The following is a 20,359-nucleotide window of genomic DNA, read 5'->3' on the forward strand; positions in this document are numbered from 1 at the left end:
GCGATTTGCAACACAAGTTTCCGAATCTTCTTCAGTTAGGTTCTGACAGAAAGGAGCCTGGCCTCAGATTCCACTGGGAGTGGACTCCAGCACCACTGCCTGGGGGAGAAGCCCTGGTTATCTTTACGAGGAGGGGGCTCGCCGGGGGGAGAGCCAGGGGGCACCTCCAATATCATCGACCAAGACAGAGCAGCCCGGGGCAACTGGGACGAAAGCTGCTATGGGATTTGTCTTTTAAGGCTCATGTGTTGATTCAGTAAACATCACACAGGCGACTGCCACGGCTCAGGCCCTGCTGTAGGTGCTGGGGGCAGAGACGGGTGGCATTCACCTGGACACAGTGGCTCCGTTCAGGGGATGGAGACAAAACGATACGGAGCCAAATTCATAATCATGAGTCATCGGCAGTGGGTGCAGAGGAAGAAGAAAGGACAGTTGTGGGGGACCTTGCAGAAGGTGCTAGAAAGTCAGAAGGCCCTGTGTGTCTGGGGACGGAGGGGTGAGGCGTGGCAGCCACCCCTGAGCCAGGACACGCGCTCCAGGCCGGGGAGAAAGCAACATGGTGACGGCGGCCCCACACCCTGGCTCTGGGACAGTCACAGCCTCACCACCACCACTCACACAGGCAGCATCCCTCTGATCAGGGTCCAGACCCAAAGCAAGGGCCGTTGCCCCTCCAGAGGCGGTGCCCCCATACCACCCCCAGGATCCATCTGAACCACTCACTATGTTAGACAGGGAGGCATGGCACAGAGTCCAAGTGCCCTAGAATGCCCACCACTGGCTCCTGTCCAAGTCCTCTGGGCAAGCCGGAGCAGCAAGTGCAGCTTGATCCTGGCCATTTGGCCGCTGAGACTGAAGGGATCTTTCGCTCTGTGTCAGCTAGAGTCAGCTAGAGTCAGCCAGACGATTAACCTTCGGCCACTGCCCTGTGCAGCCAGCTGTCTGCCCCTGACTCGGCCCGGTGACTCGGTGAGCTCCCTCCTAAACGAGAAAAGGCCCCCTGGATTGAGCCCTTCATATCACTCCAACCTGGCCGCAGGGCATGGTGCTCCACAGTTTGCCTGGCGGGTGCCCACGTGCCACCTGACAGGCAGGTGTGCTGTCACCTGGGGCGTCAGAAGGGGAGGGAGGTGCCGGGCTCAAGGTCACCTCACTCCAGGGCACTCCAAGTCACTCCCTGCACAAAGAAACCTGCTCTGGACGGCAGCTTCTCGGTTCATGGGGGACTCCAGATAGGAATCAGCTGACAGATGAAGTCGAGTCATCTTGTTAACAAGAACTCAGATTAGATTATGCTGTGATTACATGGTTCTGCGGCGTGATAAATTGGTTAATAACAGGATTCCCACTGTAGATGCTTAATGGGAATTCAATAATTACAGGTACCAGAATTGTACCACTGGCCCAGGAAATGCTAGCACTGCCCCCCCCCCCCCCGCCCCCGATCTAATAACACAAAACCTATCTGGGCCTATTGAGATGGTTATGATCTGGAGAACACGCTTTCAGTACTAAACCTTGACAGATACTAGCCTTGACAAAACGACTCTTTTGGGCCTATGCTACCATATTGGATACCATAACATCTCACAGACTCAACGGCAAGGTTCTTGTTTTCTTTGTTAAATGTCCAAGTCGAAGAATACTTTCATAGGTTGTTGCCATTATACAATTCATGACCAACAGATGATAAGGAGAAAATAATATTTGAATCACATCTTACAGTTTAGGAAGTTTTTATTTTCCAAGGGAGAGGGTATGAGGGGATCCTTATCCTTTTCCAGTGAGATATCAGGGCAGCCATTCTTATACCCCTTCAAGCAAAGGTGACTGAACCTTAAAGAGGTGAAGGGGTTTATCTGAGCTCGCCTGTCCCCCACCCCCACCGCAGCATCAAAGGGGAAAGCCACAATGGAGATGCTTGTTCTTCCTACTGAAACGATAGCTGAGGCTCTTGTTTCACAAAGGCAGCGTGTCCTGAGGTTTGCACTTTTCACAACTGTCCCCCAGAGGAACCAAACCTCCGTCAATCCCTGTTCTAGACTAGCAGGTCGTGAGTTCACGGGGTTTTATTCTATTTCCTATAAACTGCAGCATAATGCAAAGAGGCCATTTCAAATGAAGAGGGGAAAAAAATCATTGTTTTGGGAGCAGAGAGAGAACTAGTCATAAACTTCTCTGATGGTATTTTTAATTTTTCACTAATATAGCCTTTGATGATAAGAAAAATGGAACAGTGGATTTAAAGCATAAAACGGTCCATTAGATGGGTCTTGAACTTGTTTTTAAAGCTCCAGATAATACAGCTTTGCTGTTTTGTCTTTCCAAAATGTCAAAATGTGGCCAGGATTAATGATTCTCTAAATCAGTGGAATATCATGTTTATAAATGGTTTACAGTTCTACTGGATATAAAATGTTATGACCTCATGTATTATCATCACTGCTGAGCCTGTACTGAAATCTACTGACATTTCGATGGGCACCCAGAGCAGACAGGGAAAGGGCACAGAGCGGAGGTCTCCGGAGGCCTGGTGACACAGCACCCAGGTTCACGTTGTTAAGGGTTCAGGCGAGGAAAGCAGAAGGGAGCTGGGCCCAGCACCCCTTGGCTGACCACGCAAGAGTGACACTGGAGCAGGGGGTCCTACCCAAAGTTAGGGGGTCCACGGTGGTCCTTTCCAAAGCCATGGAGAGCTGGGAGGACTCCAGGCGAGCTGCAGCATTATTAGGAGAAATTTCATAGCAAACAAGATACACTTAAAAATCCACTTCAATCCTGTCGTTCTAACACAAACACTGTCACTACTGGTGAACGTCCTTTCCTATGGCTACATGTTTGCACATTATGGCTTCAGCCGTGTAATTACAATTCTACATTATTTTCACTGAATACTATCTATGTTTTTGCAACAACAACAACAAAAAACTATCTTTGAGAACCACTGAGTGACGTTCAGTGGTATTGACTTGATAAAACACACATTTTTGGATATTTGGGTTCTTGCCACTTTTTCAAGCAGATGAGATTTTTCAAAGGAGCCCAGAAGCCAAGGTCATGTCACTTAACAACAGTTTCAGGTGAGACGAATGGATTACTCTGACCTTGTGAAAAGTTGCACAGAGCTTCCAAGCACCTGGTGCAAATGTACTAAGATGACCCCTAAACGCTCCATATCTTTGCTTAACTATTTATTCCACGAAGCACATGTAGGTAATGCATCGACAAGCAGAAAGCTTATTCACAGGTCACATTTATGGTTTCAACAGACAGTCTATGCTTTCACACCATGTACACTAATAAAGCTTCAGAGAATGCTAAATTATTTTCAGAAGTGAACTTTTTGGAGATAGTTCATAATGATTAAGAGCTTAAACATATTCTTGCTAATTGCTTAACGTTGAGCCATAAAATGACATCATGAACAGCATCCAAATGATCGTTACGCGGGGAGGATGGCACCGAATTCTGCCGTCTCCGAGCCACTAAATCCGTCCCTCTCTTTGCTTTCTAGTGTGGAGCTAGATTTCAAGCAGCAGGAAGACAAACTCCAGCCAGTTCTGCGGAAACTTCATCCGTTCGAGGAAACTCAGGTCGCACCTTCGCCTTACACTCAGGAGACGTACTCCTCAACTCCCAAGCAAAAATCCAAAACTGAATCTAAAAAGCACGGACGGTGGAAACTCTGGTTCCTTTAACCCTGACGGTGTTTGGAGTCTGAAGGCCGTCTTGAAAACCCACTGGAGTTCAAAGTAAACCCTTTTCCAAAACGAACAGGATGGAGTGAAGGGTGGCTGGGCTGGGCATCACCCAGTTCTCCCCCTGCTTACCAAAAAGGCCTTTGTGACAGATCAGCTCACAGAGGCAAGGGAGTGCAGGTCATACCTTGCCAGCTGTCTCTGCAGTTCGGGGGTGTGGGATGTAAAATCGGAAACGAAACCTATCACAGTCAAAGGTGAAACCTAAAAATTCTATGCCCCCACCCCCAGATCGGCAAGGATTAGGTTATCAACCTGCAGAACGGCAGGCTGTCACTCTGTAACACAGCGAAAACTCATAATTATTTTCAAGCCTTTATTTTTTTTAAATACTGAGAAGAAAAAAGTAGCCCTTACGTTTGCGAAGGACTTCATTTTTACGTTTAATTTTGCAAATAAGCGGGGGGCGGGGGGAGGGGGGTGTGCGAGTGCAATTTCCAGCACATCAAATTCCAGAGAAAGCACAATTTTTTTCAAGTGGTCGGAGACCATGAATAATCTCTGAAATGTGACTCTATGTATATTTGCCTTCACGTGCTGTAGCGCTAAGCCAAGTGGCATCTCAGTGTCACACTGACACCTCAAATTCGGCGTCTCCTTCATCTCCAGACCGGCGACATGCTTTCTGCTCCTGCTCCAAATGGCCAGCAGCAGCCAGGAGTCCCCCAGAGTCAGGACATGCTTTTAATCACTGCAAGTTGACAGGGTCAGCGCTATCGGACACTAAGCTTTCATAGATCTCATTTTTTAATCTTTTGGTACCCAAAGGCCAAATGATAAATCCTGGCAAGAATCTGAAAACACACATAGAGATACACAATGGATTATACAGTCACCGATAAATCACAGGCATTCTCTGCCACCAGAAAGTGTTTCTGTGGATCAATCTTTGAGACACTGTTCATCACGAAAGCCTAGCCAGATGTTTGATACCATTCGTTATGCTTTGTAACAGCTGGGGAAGATCTGACCACCTCGAAGCGAAACCCTGTGCTTAGTTTAGCTGCTACTGACAAACCACCTTAATGTCACCCACATTTAACCTGTTAGTGAGCTGTACTAAATGATAATACCTAGAGGAAAGCTGTGAATCAAATGTTTTTAGGTCTTTTTTAAATAAATCGTGACACTTCGAGTTCTCTTTTGATTACACATTGCAATATAAATCTCAGTTCCTTTATTTTTTCACTCGTTCCTTTGGCCCTTTGCAGGTACCTTTTTATAGAATTCAAAAGCCCCTACTCTATTAATGACTCTATCAAACTTTGGCTTTTCACAATAGCAAGTAGGCATCTTCCTTTGCCTTTTTTTTTGGGGGGGGGGGCAGGGAGTAACAATGTCAATTTTGAGTTGTCTGTGAACGTACAAGGAAACCAAGTCTCCTAGTCTCTGTCCAACCGTTTCCGATCTAATCTCATGCTCACACGCACACCTTATTGATCAGATGCCAACAGAGCGGTCAACCTTGGTGAAAGGATCCACCTGCATTTCTCAGATTGGAGCTATGTCTTGCCATGCATTTTCCTTCTGACTCAATAGCAAATCTATTTTTTTGTTCTCAGTGTTCTGATTCTACAAGGACCTTAGTGGGCTTAAAAAAAAAAAAAAGAATGACAGGAGTATCTCATGTAAGCATTCTTTGGGGGTTACTCCAGCTATCTCGCAGAGGTACGCTTTAATTAAAAGAAAAAAAAATGCATCTTTTGTGGAATCGATATATGAGGATAAGAATCCTTGAATATCACTTAACAGAATTGAGAAATATTTTTGTGGAAGGAGAAGACTGAGTTAAGTTGATCAAATACCATGAAGGAAGTGCAATTGTTTCGTGTAGAGATAAAATTTGAAAAAAAATGTGTTTCATGTATTTTATACTGTTTTTAACTAAAGTTATAAAAACATGTTTGCAACAAGTTATCTCTCCTTGTGTCTTCAGAATCCCGACTGTCTCAGTGAATTGAAATAAGGATGTTAGCAGCTTTCTGCTTAGTACCATAATTCTGTCTAAACAAAGAGGACATCCTCATAAACAAAGTAATATCACTGTATGAAAGCAGTCTAGACCAAAAAAAAAAAAAAAAAAAGAAAAAAAACATTTTCAGAATCTAAAAGGGAACTGAAGATAAATGAATTCCTATCTAAAAATGAAACTATCTTCAGAATAGGAAAAAAAATATTTTCAATCTCATTTCATGACTGCAGCGTGTCACTCACAGGTGATGACTCTTCTCTTAGAAAGATTTACGTAAAATCTTTGATACAAAACCAAGGTAAAAAGTACCGTGTTCCCGCATATGTAGATGTACACATGGCATTACGTATAGAGATTAAATTATTATACTTGTCACTAAGTTCTTTATTAATTTTTAAATAAAAAAAAAATCAAAGGTCATGTTTTGTGCGGCTATTAAACTTATTTCATAGTCTCAATAGTTTGGGAAAAGAGAAGCCATCCATCGAAGGAAATAACAATGAAGGAAGGGTGTTCAGGCTGAAGAGAACTTCACAGAGTCTTCATAAAAGGAGAAAATTCATAGAGTGTGCGCACTGCCTACAGCCTGGCCTGGTGGGGGCGGGGGCAGGGCTGGAATCCAGCTCAGACTCAGTTGACCAGGTCACATCCGCTGGCACAGGCTTCACCTGCCAGGAGGATGTATAGCTTTTAAGATCAAAGGCCACCACACACAGGAGGATCTGGCTGAGATCTAATTTTTTAAGAACCTCAGGGACAACCAACCTCATTGGTATTTCCAGGGCAAGTCCTCTCATCCCCATTCCCTCCCCCGAGGCAGATTCTAGACCATCCATCCATCAAGTGCCCAGCCCCAGGAAACTGGCCACCTCCTTCCTTTCTTCCTCCCTCCCCGGGATGGAAGACCAGTGCCTCCATTGGGCTGAGTACCCTGCCTCTCCCATGAAGACCAGCCTAAGCCAACCTCCTTTCCCAAGGGAAAAGACCCCCCAGAAACCTAGGAGAGGAGAGTCACCACCCCCTTTCTCAGGCTCTGCAATAACAAAGTCCACTCACAAGATGGGGCTGAGACAGAAGGCCCCCGCTGCCCTCACAAGTCCCTCTGGGCAAAGAAGGGGTCAGGAGTCAGGATGGAGTCAAGATGGGGAGGAAGAATCCATGCCCGGAGTGCCCAGGGAAACTCCAAATCACACTCAACAATCATCTGTGAGCCGCACACTGCTCACACATGTGCTCACACTGTGCTGCCTCACAGGTCCTCTCTTATCGATAACCAGATTCAAGACATTCTGCACACAGGTGCCCACATATCACACTGCAAGTGTGTGACTAGCCTCCAAGGAGCGGTCCCAGGCCTCCACATATGGTCCTTAAGTCTCAGTTGATCCCCCAAGCAGAGTTATGATCAAGGGGAAGTCAAGATGTGGGAAAATCTTGCTCGCTTAGAAAGGGCACAAGAAGTTGGCAGACGTTTCCCCCATCCCACGAGGTTGCCGAGACGTCCGTTGCCATGGAGACCTGAGGTGTGGCAGTCATGGCGTCGTTATTCATGGACCCACACCAGGCTGCCTCCAGTCTCAGATGGTAACAGTGAGCACACCTTGCAAAGCCCTTCTCCTTGGGGTACCACCACGGGCAAGGCGGATCTGAGATACACCACGCTCAGTTCCAACTCAGAAGACGCACCATGCAATACAAGTGTTTGCTTTGTGCTTCCCACTGAAGACAGCGAGAACAAAAAAGAAGAGACGAGCCATGAACCTCTGCATTCCATGCTGTCTGTGAGGATACTACGTGTTGACAAAGCCCACCACAGCTGGAATGCTTTTTCAGGAGCATTTTTATCAGCGAGGAAAATTTGACATGATTACATGTCACCTAAAGGTCACAGAAGCTGCCTTCCACACTGGTATGTCTCCTTTTATCTAGAAAATCTCTATCGCTGGCACACTTGGCATGGGACACGCGCACAACCCATTTATTGAGCGGAAGAGAAGAGTTACACGATTCAGAAACAACGCCGCATTCTGTGGACTGGCGGCAGCTCGCCCTGCTGTCACACTAACATGCGCGCTGACAAGCGGGCAGCTCAGGCACAGGCAGCACATTGCCTTTCCAGCAGCTCAATGGCTAGCTTAAGGTGCAGCCTCGGACGGGTGTGCGAGAATCGCACAGCATGCTTTGCCCAGGGGATGACGCGGCCTTCATTTCCTAGTCAACAAATCCACGGTCAGTAACCAAGCTTGAGAAAATAGGAGGGCCACAGGAAATATGAGAAAGGCAGGGAACACTGCCATACAGACACCAAATGGGAATGAGTGGATAAAGTCATCACAGCTCACACGTGTACCCACATCAGGATGACTTTCTGCCAGTTACATGTGTTCTGAGTAGACTTATTAACAAACGCACGTTAGAGACACTTTCTGTAATACTTATATAGAAAAAGCAGATACTGTCCACTTGGAACTTTTATAATGTATTGTTTTCTTCTTCGAAGCAAGGTTAAGATCAGCACTTTGTTAAAAGCACATTCATACGTAAAGTCCATTAGAACAGGTATCGCAAAATGAACGCACGTGTGTGGGGAAAGAACATCTCTGTGAAAAGTCCTGGTGATAATCTTGGTAAAGGGGCTGCATGCAGGGGGAGACCACGCCTCTCACAGTATCTTTCAAATGCAGAAGCGTGTCAGGTCCTTGTAAATCACACAGGCTCAAAGAAAGCAGTGGGCTTCCACTATCAGCATCGTCCCTGTCATCGGAGCTACTGCCCCAAGGAAAGGCCGCCCCCATCAACGACCCCTACGGCTGGCTCTCAGAGCGGAAACAAAAGAACTTCTATCCCTTGAGTCTAGGGAACGAGGAGGTCTGGTGCTCACAAGAGCGAGTGGTGAACGCAGGCAGAACTTTTCCCATTGCTAAGCCTACTTCTGTCAGTTTTCCAGGGGAATCTTTCTTTTGAAGAGGCCCACATTCTCATGTGAATTAGTAATTTTCAGTCTTCTGGTGCGTATCCAGGCCACAGAAAAAAAATCTTTAGAAGTCCTCACTCGATTACATTTTTAAGGGACCCATTAACGAATGTAAATCTGATCATTTGAAAGCAGCAGCAGTGGCTAACATCACAGAAGGAACAGCCATGTGTATTATCCTCTCTGCTCTCAACCCAGCTTTATTTACAGCACTTATTCCAACAAAGACACAGGCTGTATTTGTCCGGAAGTCCTGTGTGAGGGTCGGGGTACCCATGTCACTCACCAGATAAGTGGTCGGGCTCCTGCCCACCAGACAAGAGCACCTAAGCCCCCAGGGCCCCTGCTCGGAACCGAACACAATGACCGAGAAGGTGCCGAGCACTGTCAGCCTAGAAACGTTTTCAAAGAGGAAGAGAAAAATCAAATCTGAAATCAGACAATGCAAAACTCGACATTTCAACCCACTATTCTACAGCATCAGACAATCCTGGAATAAAGATGAAATGGCATCTTAATTCTGTGGTCAGATACTGCAAGTCTTCTGTGTTAGGGTCCAAGGTCGACATCCAAGCCATCCACAACCCTAAACTTGCCAAATGCAGTTTCCTTTGTCAAAAAGGCATCCACTCAGTAGGATCATGGCATATTTTTATCCTCTGCCTGAGATGCACTCCAACAGCCCATTTCAAATACGAAGTTGAAAGGTATAAAATGAACTAAAACAAGTGACATATAACCAACTGCATGGTGTTTATAAGATACCACAGATACAGGTAAAAGAAAAGGCTTAGCCAATAATGTGTGAAGTCCCCCAGTTCTCAGTCCCGTATATGAATGGATGGGGAACTGCCAGGCCGCAACAGCATCCCCAGCTGATGAATAATTCTGTTGGAAACAGAGGTCACACGTCTACTCCTACTATTGACAATATCATGAAATAAATTATTAAGTGAAGCTCAGCTATTTAAAACTTTAAAATCACTTGGATTTTTTAGGTCCCTCTTCAGCAATCATGCAGAACTGGTGAGCTGATTCGTGGTTATACCACTTCCATTCCACCGATGCAAAAAAGCAGAGCAGACACATAAGTCCTGGAATCTCTGTGTCACACCGGGGACAGCACAGCTGGCCCCAGGCAGCCCGATAAACCATGTGCTGCTCATTTCTCACTCTAGAAGGGCCCCTGATGAAGGCTTTTTTTGTCCATCTTGTCAGGGATATTTTCCCCCTCTGGATCCTCCTCTCATCTAAATTACCAGAGCAACACCAGCGACATCAAGAAGCCACTGCACAAATCGGCTCAGGAGCTGACGGGCAGAGCAAGGTCCAGCTTGGGGAGCAGGGCGGCCTCTCAGTCTCACCACTCTGCGGCTGTCACCAAGGGGACTCGAGGCCCCCTGACTCCCAAAAGAGCTTCCTGAGCATCTCCAGTCGGAAATGGTGAATGTCCTTTCTGCAAACATCGTGACACTGTCACCACTCATGAAATAACTATAGGATATTCAGATTTTTTTTTTGAGAGTCCTTCCCTGACAGCTTAATTCATTTTAAGGGAAGGAATTTCTGGGCTCCTTGTATACACATTAGAGATGTGGGAACTGGGAAGAGTCAGGTTAGGACCTAAGTCCTGTTTGTGCTTCTGGAGACTTCCGCTGCGGATGGGCTAGACGGGGGCAATGAGCCTCTGTGTGGGCAGCTTGCTTTAGTCTATCCCCACTGACCCCCCCACAGTGCCCTGGACCCCCACCACCTATGCCATAGGGGCAAGGCTGCAGCTTGGTCAGAGAAAGCCTGGGTCCTTGCTTCCTGGCCCCCTGGTTGACAGTGCAACGGTTCTTCCCAGGAACCTCCAAGGAGTCCGTAGGCCACAGGCATTCCTCCAAGCCCTTCAGGAAAGCGGCTGCCGACCCGTGGTCTGGCCCCTTCTACCTCCAGGACATCCTGGCGTTTGGTCCATGGATGTGACTGAAGGCAGCAAACAGCAAAGTGTTTACTCCTGTGGGCAGTTCCTCGCCGAACAAGGATGCGGATCCAGGAGGAACTCAGAGTCCTCCTGGGGACCTTCTGGTCCACCGCTGAGACAAGGATCACAGAGCTCAGTCTTCCAGAAGAGACCAAAGAACGCCAGCTCTGGTGCCCAACCAGGGCTCCCTACGAGCCCCGCCGTGCCAGCTGTGGGTCTGGGGCCACTTCCCACCTCCCTGCAGGGCATTTCTGCAGGGGCCTATGCACAGGGAAGGGGAGGATTAAGCGAGGCTCTTCGATGCATTAACCAGTGCCCAGCACATACAGATGCAAAGAACTGACTCATCTGAAAAAACCCTGATGCTGGGAAAGATTGAAGGCGGGAGGAGAAGGGAACGACAGAGGATGAGATGGCTAGATGGCATCACCAACTCGATGGACGTGAGTCTGAGTAAACTCCAGGAGTTGGTGATGGACAGGGAGGCCTGGCGTGCTGCAATCCATTGGGCTGCAAAGAACTGGACCTGACTGAGCAACTGAACTGAACTGAGCTGAGCTGAGCTGAGCTGAGCTGAGCTGAGCTGAGCTGAGCTGAGCTGAGCTGAGCTGAGCACACAGAGGAGGAGCAGCTACTGTATCATCACTGTCATCACTATGCCTGAGACACGGGGAATTTCCCAAAGGCCCCCTGGACCACACGGTCTGAGAAAAGTCACCATGCTCTGCCTACAAGGTTCAGTCTAGATCCTCAGCTTGAGCTGTGAGCGCTTCTTACAATCTCACCACATCCCAAGGTCCTGTCCAAACTGCTCTGAGTGTCCTCCCCGCCCTCCTCTGCCCAGTGTAACTGCTGGCCAGTGGGCTTTGATCCGAGTGAACACACTGCTACCCGGAGATGGGACCATCTCACCCGCTCACTGGCCACCACGCCAGCCACCTCCCCCATCTGCCCAGCCACCTCCCCCTTCTGCCCACCAAGACTGTCCATCGCACACTCACTGTGACTCCGTGATGGCCAGAATGTCACTCCCACGACGGTCTCAGCACAATGACACCAAACTCAGGTCAGCTTCTAGCCACACATGCTTCATTCTACTTAAAGCCCCTGAGTTCCACTACGACAGAGTATCCCGCGGCACCCAGGACACAACCCCAAGGAGACGGGAACACTGGGGCCCTGGGGTACCTCTGCAGCCACCCCAAGTCTTCCTCCACGGGGCTCCCTCTCCACTGACCTAGACGAAAGCATTTCCAGATTACAGAGAAGAAGAGTAACAACGAGGAGCATGAAGAAGCAGGTGAGGTTTACAGGATAATGGAAGAGTCCATGGTAAATAACATCCATTTACAAGGAAAAATCCTTAATTTAAACATGGTAAAGCATAAACCGAAAAGAGATGTACCTTAGAAAGGAAAACCGGCACACAACATGGGCTAAAACTCAGAAACATAAACTCGACAATCTTACCACATGGAAACATACAGAGGCAACGATTATTCTCTGTGGCGCATCCAAAGCCACACGCCACATCCCTCACTGTGATGCAGCCACAGAAAGCAACACAAGCCCACTGCCCCATTCCTGCTTTATGTCCGAAGGAAGCCGATGGGTCACCGGACCTGATCCACGCCCAGGCTATGCAGACAGAGCTAAACGCACCCAAAGGAGACCAGTGTGCCTAGTCTGACTGCCAGCGAAAACTCTAACTGGATTTTTCTTGTTCCTTGATTAGGAAAGTGACTTTTTTGAAATAGGATCCACCCAGCTTAGTTAAATGGTAATACATACCAGAAATGAAAGAAATTAAATGAGACCTACAAACCATCTTTTGCCCATGAAACCAAATCTAACAATCATGACGGTGGCAAACTCTGGGAGAAAGTGCCACAACGTGAAATGTGAAAGACCGCCAACGCTATTGGTAAAAACCTGGAGGAAAAGAATAGATCCCATGCTTTGCATCCATGTAAGAGTAACATTTACAGTACATTAGAGAAGACAGAAAATAGCTAACTCGGAGTGCCTCAATTACTTTTTAAGGCCCTTCATAAAATTTTATTAATGGGATCTTAAGTGTAAATACATAGAAAGCAACTGCCTGGAGTGTGGGAACTTAGAAGAAAACAAACACCCTTTGCTAGAAGCTAGCAACGACAAAACTAGACCCAAATCCTCCGTCTACAAAACGAGGGTGTGCCTGCTTTTCACCTTTGACACTTGCTTCTAGAATCATGGAAAATGAGCCCACTTAACCTACTAGGCTGTAAATAAATGCATCGCAACTGCTTGCTATAGTTTCAAAAGGCAACTGCAAGAGGACCGTGTGGGTTTTCAAGCTTGAGAGTAAACGACTTTCCTGAGAAAGATGCTCTCAGCCATGATGAGACCCCCATGCGTGTGTCACTGAACACTTACGATGAGTTCTGAGTCCCGCCCCATGGAAATGACGGTTCGGTTCACTGTCCGGAGAAGCTTCTCCATGATGATCTGGACGTGCCTCTGCGTCGGCCCCTGCAGGAAAGACACGCGTGTAAACCAACAGCTAAGACAGTCATTAACATGCCAGCCCCGCGGCTGTCACGGAACCCATTTACCCTGTAAAGAGTAAATCAATTACAATCCTTAACGAGATGAAAAATGGCCCTTGTCACAGGCAAAAGCCTTCACAAAGAAAACTCAAGGCATTTTATTAATTATAGCCCATTAATGGTAATGTTATATAATCACAGTAATTTAATTGAAGCAAACCTTAAAAATAAAAGCAAATCTGTTTAAACAATATAATGTTTATGCTCCCTGATTAGCTCACCAATTAGCTTTGGAAAGACACTTGCCCATTTGTACACAGAGGGCCAGCAGCTAACAGCCAAACAGCTCACGCTGCAAGTCAGATCCCAGTGATGTGTATGCTCGCATAGAATCAAACGTTTAAATATCACCTTAGCACAACCCCAAAAACGCAGCATGCCGGAGCATCTCCAATCAGTAAACATGTGCTCCTTCATCTCGTGTGTGATGGGACTGTTGATTCTTCTTCATGAATTCTGTACGTGTATAAACAGGTTTTCCAGGCGCTCTGCACAGGCCAGACAGGCACTGCCTCCTCTATAAGGCTTGACCTTACAACTATTCAAGTACAATCTTTTTTTTTTTTTTTCACTCTTTTCTGTTTTTACTTGGAGGCTAATTGCTTTACAATATTGTGTTGGGTTTTGTCAAACAACAAGGTGAATCAGCCATGTATACATATGTCACCTTCTGCTTGACCCTCCCTCCCACCTCCCATCCCATCCCACCCCTCTAGGCTGTCACACAGCCCAGTTTGAGCTCCCTGGGTCATACAGCAAATTCCCACTAATGTGTATGTTTCCACGCTCCTCTCTCCGTTTGTCCCACTCCCCTCCTTCCCCCGCTGTGTCCACAAATCTGTGCTCTATGTCTGTGTCTCTATTCTTGCCCTGTAAGGAGTTTCATTGCCCTGCAAGTAGTACCATTTTTTCTAGATTCCATGCTCATGCGTTAATATACGATATGTGTTTTTCCCATTTCCGACTAACTTCACTCTGTGTAACAGGTTCCAAGTCCATCCACCTCACTAGAACTAATTCAAATGTGTTCCTTTTTATGGCTGAACAATATTCCATTTTATACATATATACACCACAGCCTCTTTATCCATTCATCTGTCAGTGGACATCTAGGTTACTCCCATGGTCTAGCTATTGTAAATAGTGCTACAATGCACTTGGGAGTACATGTCTTTTTAAATTACGGTTTCCTCAGAGTATATGCCCAATAGTGGGGTTGTTGGGTTATATGGTAGTTTCATTCTTAGTTTCATTCTTAGTTTTAAAGAACTCTCCATACTGTTCTCCCTAGTGGCTGTATCAATTTACATCCCCACCAACCCTGTAAGAGGGTTCCCCTTTCTCCAAATCCTCCCCAGCATTTGCTGTTTGTAGATTTCTCGATGATGGCCATTCTGATGATTGAAGTGAAGGAATAACTTCATTGTAGTTTTGATTTGCATTTCTTTCATAATGAGCGAGGAGAAGGCAATGGCACCCCACTGCAGTACTCTTGCCTGGAAAATCCCATGGATGGAGGAGCCTGGAAGGCTGCAGTCCATGGGGTCGCTGAGGGTCGGGCACAACTGACCGACTTCACTTTCACTTTTCACTTTCCTGCATTGGAGAAGGAAATGGCAACCTACTCCAGTGTTCTTGCCTAGAGAATCCCAGGGACGGGGGAGCCAGGTGGGCTGCCGTCTACGGGGTTGCACAAAGTCGGACACGACTGAAGTGATTTAGCAGCAGCAGCAGCAGCAGCAGCAGCAGCAGCAGCAGAAGGAGCGATGTTGAGCATTTTTCAAAAGGCCTGGACTGGGATGACTGAAGGCTGGCCTTTGGGTTAAGGCTGGCAAGAGCTTTCAGAGACAAAGCCTGGGGAGGGTGGACATAGCCACAGTCGCAGTTAACTAACTTACTGTAATTCTCTTTTCAAGCACATCACCCAGACTCTGAGAAGATAATCAGGTGCAGCAAAGAAGTGGGCGGGACAGGCACATATGTGTGTGCGTGTGTGTGCGTGTGTGTGCATGTGTTTAGACTGGGGAGTTGTCCACAGTCGCATGGGGGAAAGCTAAGAACAAGCCCTACTAACTGGAAAACCTTGATTCATCTAACCACTGCTAGAGAGAGAGACAGACATGGCTCTGAACAGCTGTCCAGACACACCTGGAGAGCCAGTGACCCTACATGTGCACACACATGTGCGTACACAAATGCGTATGATAGGTACAATGGGGTCGGGAGACAGAGAGTCAGCTGTTTCCACATGTGCTTGCGCCAGCTTTTTATTAAGACCAAAAGGGCAGAGGAATAAGCATGCAATTGAGAAATGCAAAAGAAAATACCATGTAAAAAAGAAACAGCAAAGAAAGCACAGGAAAAAGCTGCCTGTACAGAAAGGAGCCTGCAGAAAGGGGCAGAGAACTGCTCTCAAAATTGTCAGAAGCACCACTGACTTAAAGCAACAACAACTATGCTCATCATAAAATAATAATACTAAGTATGATTTATTAAAGACAATGATTGAAAGAAAGTAGGCAATTAGCCGCCCTCTGTTTATTTCTAATTTTTAACATCAAAGCCTCTGACCTTAAATATCAAATCTCAGTCTTGGGAGTCACTGAGCTGAGAAGTCACAGGAAACAAAACAGTATCTTTAATGTGGAAAGACACACATGATAATACAATCATCCTCCTCTGCGCGCTCAGTCGTGTCTGACTCTGTGCGCCCCCATGGACTGCAGCCCACCAGGCTCCTCCGTCCATAGGATTTCCCAGGCAAGAAGACTGGAGTGGGCTGCCATTTCCTCCTCCAGGCGATCCTCCCGACCAAGGGATCAAACTCATGTGCCTATACCTCCTGCATTGGCAGGAGGATTCTTTACCACTAGGAAAGCCCCATTAAGCTTTATACATTAATAAAAAAAATAATTTGAGCATGCAACTCTACAGAGAAAAAGAGAAAGGTGTTAGTCGCTCAGTCATGCCTAACTCTTTGCGACCTCATGGACTACAGCCCGCCACACTCACTCCTCTGTCCATGGGATTCTCCAGGCAAGAATACTGGAGTGGGTTGCCCTTCCCTTCTCCAGGGGATCTTCCTGACCCAAAGGATTGAACCAGGGTCTCCTGTATTGCAGGCAGACACTTTATCATTAGAGCCACCAGGGAAGGCCCAAAGAAAAACAAAGGGCAACCCTTAAAATTCAGGCCGTTCTCTTTTAAATGAATCAAACGTGATTCGGTCTGTCGAGGCCAGGTCTCAGGAGGATCACAGGCCCACGCTTGCTGCGGGGTCCATGGAGGCAGCCCCACGGTTACTCACCACGTCCTTCCGGTACAGAACCTCAAGGATGTTGCTGAGCAGTTGGCAGCAGGCCTCCAGATCTTCCTGTCTCTCCAGATGGTACTTGAGCTGATCCGTCATCATGGGAAGCAGGATCTCTCTGCAGTCTGCAGGGGACACCAGGTTACCAGTCAGCAGGAGACCCACCGAGACGCAGCTCTGTTTGCCAGAAGCTTGTTTTCCTAGCTTGAGACAGGGCACGTTGCACTAACACTCTCCGCCATGTGAAACTGACATCTGGAGGGTGTCAGACCAGCTGACCGGGCAGAAATCACTTGTTTTCTTATCAGACAATTCACACACACATACTCACATATGCACACATGTCTGTGTGGCCACCATATAAACATAAGATGACAGTTAACAAACACACGCACACAGATACACAATCACATATATCCCATGGTGTGCACGTCGATACAAACACAAACAAGCCTGCAGCGAGTTTAACTAATTTTCTGTGCCAAACTATGAATTTACTTGATTGGCCCATTTAAAAGGAATACGTGTTAAAACACAAATGATTTGAATTGCAACTATTCTTGTTGTTTCCTAGGAGGACCAGAGCGTGGTTCCTTTCTGCTTCCATATACCTCCCAGACGTTCCTGAGCTTGGCCAGTTCACAACTCACCAACTTCCACACTTAATGTTTACTTGGTCAGGGACAACTTTCTGCTGGGTTCACACCTGCAGAGGACAGTCTGCAGAGGGCAGAGCTCAGGCTCTGGAGTGAGGTTGTGTGGGTTTAAATTCTTCTGTTTTCTGTGCAGGGTAACCTTGGGCTAAGCTGGTTAACTCTACAAGCCTAGGTTTCCTCACCTCTAACACGGACACACTGGCACTAGTAACTCACAGGTTTTAGGCTCAATGTCCACCTGCAAGATTAGGCATGAAGGCCTGGGCCAGGAACAGGTGAGGTGCTCTGGACAGGTACTTGCTCTTATGATGCGACATAAATACCGGTGAAGAGCAGCCCCCGCTACCCTCCCTGGCCTCCTAGACCCCTGGGCTAATGAGGGAGAGAGCAGTGGGGAGCAGGTATTGACCTTGGAGGTGAAAGGAAGGCCTCCTTCAGGACGCAGTGCATTCACCTGCTGGGAAGAAGCATTAGAACGTCCCACATAGGGTGGGCAATCCTAGGCACAAATTCAGGGAGGCGGGAGTAGATGACATATTCACAGAGCCACAGGCGAAGTTCAGGAGGGTGGGAAGAGGAGGAGAATAAAATACCAGACAGGAAGTCAGGTTTCATTCTGAACGTGATGGCTGAGACTGAAACGGTTGGAGAATTGGAAGAAGCTGATGGGGAAGGGATGTGATAATACAAAAGACCAGAGAGAGCCTCTGTGATGGCATCCAGGTAGGGCAGTGCAGATGGGAGGCACAGAACTGGCTAGTTAGCTAGTGCAATAGTCCAAGCAAAAACTAGGAAAAGCCTGACCTCCTGCTGACGACAGAAGATGAGATGGTTGGATGGCATCACCAACTTGATGGAAATCAGCAAGCTCCAGGAGTTGGCTATGGACACGGAAGCCTGGCGTGCTGTAGTCCACAGGGGTCACAAAGAGTCGGACATGACTGAGCAACTAAACTGAACTGACCTCCTGCTACAGTGGTAAGTTTGAAAGAAGAGGCCCTGAACAAAACCACATTGGAGGCAGGCTGAACAGTGGCTGATGATAAACGGAGAGGAGGCCAGGAGCTAAACGAGAGTCAAACATGACACCCAGTCCAACATGAGCCCTTGATGAGTCACCCATGGCAGGATGTGACACCTTCCAAGGAGAGGAACCTGGGAACAGAAGGGTGTCTAAGGGAGGAGAAAAGGACCAGGGTCTGGTTTTGGACGAGCTGCGTTTGAGTTGCCTGTTGGATATGCATATAGCTCTACTCGGTAGGCGTCTAGACCTTAGAGATCTCCAGTCTCACGGACCCAAGAAGCAACAGCCCTTAGACGGCAATAAATGCCAGGTGTGTGAGTAAGACCATTAAAGAGAAGTATGGAGAATGAGAAGGGAGTACTATGAGCAGCGGTCAGGAGTTGGTATTAGAACAGGAGATGGAGCGAGCAGCAACGTGGGATGAGGCAGAGATGAGTGACATCACCCAAATAAAGGGAGGGCAGGTGGCCTGGGTGTGGCAAGATCAGATCCAAAGGAACAGCCCTGGGATGTGGCGACTGAGAGCACACAGAGTCCTGTTCAGGCCAGCTTCCTGGAGTGGGATGAGAAGACAAAACCAGCAGTGCAGCCACAGCTCCGGGAGCACAGCTCGGAAAGGAAGGGATGCTGGTGTCTCAGGATCAAAGATAATTTGGGTTTTCATTTGTTTTTCAGATAGAACCATGGAAAGGATGCTCAGAGAGAAAAAAAAAAAAAGCGAACTAGACACAAATAAGATTGGAAATGAAATGTTGATTACTAACTGTCTCTTTCTGCTGGGGAATCCCACTGAACTCCAGAACACCCACCCTCCAACGTGAGCGATCTGCTGACAACAGCAGTTCTGATGGTGAAACAAACTCAGCCACTGCCGTTCCCTTTAAAATGTGGAACACGAGAGAAGAGACAGCAGAGCTTGGAAACATTGAATATCTTGCACTTGTTTTTAGAATTTTACATTTTAGGACTTCCAGTGTTAATGATACACACAAGCGTGTCTTTGCATTAATGTTTTCTGAGTTATTTTTTAACATAAAGAAAACAAATGAGCCTGCAACATTGGAAACATTCCTGAAAGTATGCAGAGACCTGCTTAGGAGATTTTGCCAAGAAGTAGGGGCTTCCCTGGTGGCTCAGGTGGTAAAGAATCTGCCGGCAACAGACTTGGGTGTGATCCCTGGGAGGGGAAGATGCCTGGGAGAAGGGAACGGCAACCCACGCTAGTATTCTTGCCTGGGAAATCCCATAGACAGAGGAGCCTGGAGGGCTACAGTCCACGGGGTCGCAAAGAGTCGGACACAACTAAGTGACTAGCACACACGTGTGGTAAAGAAGACCGCAGGATGGAGGAGAGAGGTAGGTCAGACAGGGAGATGCAGAAACAGCCCACATCCTTCTGCTCCTCCACTTTCCAGGGGGCTGCACGTAGGAAGCTCATGCTAAGGCTTTTTCAAGCTCCATTTTGTTTGTTTTTTTTTTTTTTTTTTTTTTTTTTAATTTATTTTTTTTTTTTAAATTTTAAAATCTTAAATTCTTACATGCGTTCCCAAACATGAACCCCCCTCCCACCTCCCTCCCCACAACATCTCTCTGGGTCATCCCCATGCACCTGCCCCAAGCAAGCTGCACCCTACGTCAGACATGGACTGGCGATTCAATTCTTACATGACAGTATACATGTTAGAATTCCCATTCTCCCAAATCGTCCCACCCTCTCCCTCTCCCTCTGAGTCCAAAAGTCCATTATACACATCTGTGTCTTTTTTCCTGTCTTGCATACAGGGTCGTCATTGCCATCTTCCTAAATTCCATATATATGTGTTAGTATACTGTATTGGTGTTTTTCTTTCTGGCTTACTTCACTCTGTATAATTGGCTCCAGTTTCATCCATCTCATCAGAACTGATTCAAATGAATTCTTTTTAACGGCTGAGTAATACTCCATTGTGTATATGTACCACAGCTTTCTTATCCATTCATCTGCTGATGGACATCTAGGTTGTTTCCATGTCCTGGCTATTATAAACAGTGCTGCGATGAACATTGGGGTACATGTGTCTCTTTCAATTCTGGTTTCCTCCGTGTGTATGCCCAGAAGTGGGATT

At 47.2% G+C, this 20,359-nt stretch overlaps 2 protein-coding genes across 4 annotated transcripts in view; one reads left to right on the forward strand and one right to left on the reverse strand.

Moving 5' to 3' along the window:
• Positions 1-6,270, forward strand: part of FAM196A (family with sequence similarity 196 member A) — a 63,022-nt gene extending 56,752 nt beyond the window's left edge. For both annotated transcript variants that reach the window (XM_018041177.1, XM_018041178.1), the window contains exon 4: positions 3,518-6,270. In XM_018041177.1, the coding sequence (XP_017896666.1) occupies positions 3,518-3,701 (184 nt within the window). In that variant the 3' untranslated portion in view covers positions 3,702-6,270. The remainder of the gene's footprint in view (positions 1-3,517) is intronic.
• The window catches only part of DOCK1 (dedicator of cytokinesis 1), a 568,807-nt gene that overhangs the window by 335,217 nt on the left and 213,231 nt on the right, over positions 1-20,359 (reverse strand). For both annotated transcript variants that reach the window (XM_018041175.1, XM_018041176.1), the window contains exons 26-27: positions 16,572-16,699; positions 13,092-13,187 (exon numbers count right to left, since the gene is read on the reverse strand). In XM_018041175.1, coding sequence (XP_017896664.1) covers positions 13,092-13,187; positions 16,572-16,699 — 224 coding nt within the window. The remainder of the gene's footprint in view (positions 1-13,091; positions 13,188-16,571; positions 16,700-20,359) is intronic.

This window comes from Capra hircus, chromosome 26 (genome assembly GCF_001704415.2).
Source record: "Capra hircus breed San Clemente chromosome 26, ASM170441v1, whole genome shotgun sequence".
NCBI classification, from domain to species: Eukaryota; Metazoa; Chordata; class Mammalia; order Artiodactyla; family Bovidae; genus Capra; species Capra hircus.